Below are 2,663 nucleotides of genomic sequence, written 5' to 3' on the forward strand. Positions count from 1 at the left end.
GTCCAGCTGCTCCAGCCGCGCCCCCGGGACGACCTCAGAGCGGGAACCAAATGCCGGGTCACCGGCTGGGGCGCCACCGACCCAGAAGTTCTGAGCCCCTCGGACACCCTGCGCGAAGTCACCGTGACCGTCATCAGCCGGAAGCTCTGCAACAGCCCGAGTTACTACAACCACCAGCCCGTCATCACGAAAGGCCTGGTGTGTGCCGGCGACACTAAGGGCCAGAAGGACTCCTGCCAGGTGAGAGCGCCCCTCGGAGGGCCTGGGCCGGCGCTGTGCCCCTCGCCCCTCGGAGGGTCTGGGCCAGCACCAAGCCAAGGGCACGGAGAGCACAGAGCCTCGTCCTGCAGCCGCTCTCGTCCCCGCACAGCGCCCTTGGCCTTTTCCCTCTTCCGAGTGAACGAACCCTAAGGACACCCCCACGCAGGATGCGTGCTCCCCCATGTGTGTGCCAGGACACCAGGCCTCACCTGGTGCCTCTCCCAGGCGTCACCTGGGTCTCCATCCCCAGGAAGCGTCCCAGCTGGGAGGTCTGTAGCGGGGTTAGGGCACCTCTCCCAGCGCAGGCCCCTCACATTGGAGAAGAGTGGTCTCACCGCGCTCACGTGCAGAAGCCACACTGTAGTGCGTTTCTGGAACCATCCGACCGACTCGCGGTCACACGTTTCCCAATCTTGTTTCCGGGGGGAGTTAAGGAATAGGTGTGCACGGTGGCAGGTGACAAGGCGGTGGAACACTGCTCACATCAGACTTTACATACGTGTGGTCATGGGACGGAGGCTGTGATGACTCCAAGATCATGTGTGTGTGGCGCCCCAAGACCCCCATTCCCCCCACCCAGCAACTTTCAATGCCCTTCACCCCCGGCACACACAGGCTAATGACTAAATTCTGGCCCACACCCAAAAAATATTTTATTTTTCTGATCTGACGAAAAAGAGAGGCATAATTTTGATTCATTAACAGCACCGACGGCTATTGCTGCGTGGGCTGTTGTCGTTTCTTATTCGGCGACCGACCTCGGGCGGGGGGAGGAGGACAGTGCCCGGGTCAAGAGTCGGGTGTCACGTGTTGTAAGCATTCTCACAGCACGCCTGTTCCACGGTACACGTCTGGAAGATCGCTGTCCTACGCACGTGTTCGCAGCGACCAGAGCGCCATGGGCCGCGGGCGGCGGGGAGGGGCAGCAGGGCCGAGGCAGCCTGCGCCTGTCACTTGCCTTGGCAGGTCTGAGGGACAGGTGTTGTCAGAGCGAGTCTTGAGCATCAGCCCCTGAGCAAGTCCCCCCTGCGTGCTGTGCGTGCGCAGAGCCCTCTGCTCCGCCATCAGAGGCGGGAAACCAGGACGGAAGACAGAGCCCTGCCCAGCAAGACACCACACCCTCCTCCCTGCAGCTTGGTTTCAGGCCGGGGCACCACAGGGACAGTTTAAAAACCCCTTTCGTGTCAGTGAGCATTTCAGACTCTACGTCTGCCCATTCCTTCATGAATAAGGTTCAACAGCCAGTGATTACCAACGGATGTAGACAGGGACATGGACAGACAGACAGAACCATGGGCCTGGACAGAGACACAGACACACGCGCCCTGCATGGCTGAGGGGGTGTCTTCGGGACCCAGAGAACCCCGATGAGTCAGTCACCGTCCACGGCAGGGGGCGATGGAGAGCCTCTCACCCACGTGTGTCCCTTCCCCCCGCAGGGCGATTCCGGGGGCCCCCTGGTCTGCGGGGGCGCCTTCTCCGGCCTGGTCTCTGGAGGCCTTAAGTGCGGCGACGCCAAGAAACCCGGGGTCTACACCCTCCTCACCCGGAAGGTCCAGGCCTGGATCCAACGCAAGCTCCCCCGCCCGCCTGCAGAATGAGCTGCACCTCGTGCCTCGGCCGGCCTGCTGCTTGTTCCTGTGTTTGTTTTGCCCCCAGAATATGTTCTACAGGCCAGCGGGATCGTCCGATGTCGCTGGATGCGGTTACCTTGGGGCTCGGGGAGGGCCCGGCCCCTGAGGACCGCCGTGGTTATGGAACCGAGTCCTTTGTCCCACGTCTCGCTGGTGTGCCTACGCTGCTGGTTTCGGTCTGAATAAAGGGTAGACGCCACTCTGCTTGTCTGTCATGGGAACAAGCCCAGCCAATGACATGTCCCCGTAGCCCCGTCCCCTCCGGGCAAAGGTGAGGGAACAGGGCGGCTCGGCCTCCGACCAGGCCTGCCCTGCAGGGCCCGGAGCTGGGCCCTCAGAGTGAAGAGCAAATCCCACACGCCAGGCGGGGAAGGGAGGACGATCAGAGTCGATACGGGTGTCGAGGGTAGGACTCGCCGCGCACTTACGCATACCCTCTTCCAAACGGGACTTAGAGCAATGAACGCAAACAACTGCCGCTAAACGAAATGTGAAACTTAAAATCCCTTTTCCCCAGAACATGACCCAGCAATTCCGCTCCTGGGTGTTTACCTAAAGAATATGAAAGCCCGACCTCACACGATCTGTGCACCCAAGTTCATTGCAGGGTTCGTTAACAGCCAAGACACGGGACAGCGTGTGTGTCCACTGCTGGATTCATGGGTGAAGAATTGCGATGAACACACACACACACACAGAGGAATATTATTCAGGCATAAAACACAATGAAATGGTGCCGTTTGCAGCAGCATGAGTGGACCTCGAGGG

At 60.5% G+C, this 2,663-nt stretch overlaps 1 protein-coding gene across 1 annotated transcript in view; it reads left to right on the forward strand.

Annotated features, from left to right (window-relative positions):
* The window catches only part of GZMK (granzyme K), a 6,730-nt gene extending 4,651 nt beyond the window's left edge, over positions 1-2,079 (forward strand). Inside the window, exons 5-6 of the mRNA XM_006761811.2 lie at positions 7-240; positions 1,701-2,079. Coding sequence (XP_006761874.1) covers positions 7-240; positions 1,701-1,862 — 396 coding nt within the window. The 3' untranslated portion in view covers positions 1,863-2,079. The remainder of the gene's footprint in view (positions 1-6; positions 241-1,700) is intronic.
* Positions 2,080-2,663: the final 584 nt, after the last annotated feature.

This window comes from Myotis davidii, unplaced genomic scaffold (genome assembly GCF_000327345.1).
Source record: "Myotis davidii unplaced genomic scaffold, ASM32734v1 scaffold496, whole genome shotgun sequence".
Classification (NCBI taxonomy): Eukaryota; Metazoa; Chordata; class Mammalia; order Chiroptera; family Vespertilionidae; genus Myotis; species Myotis davidii.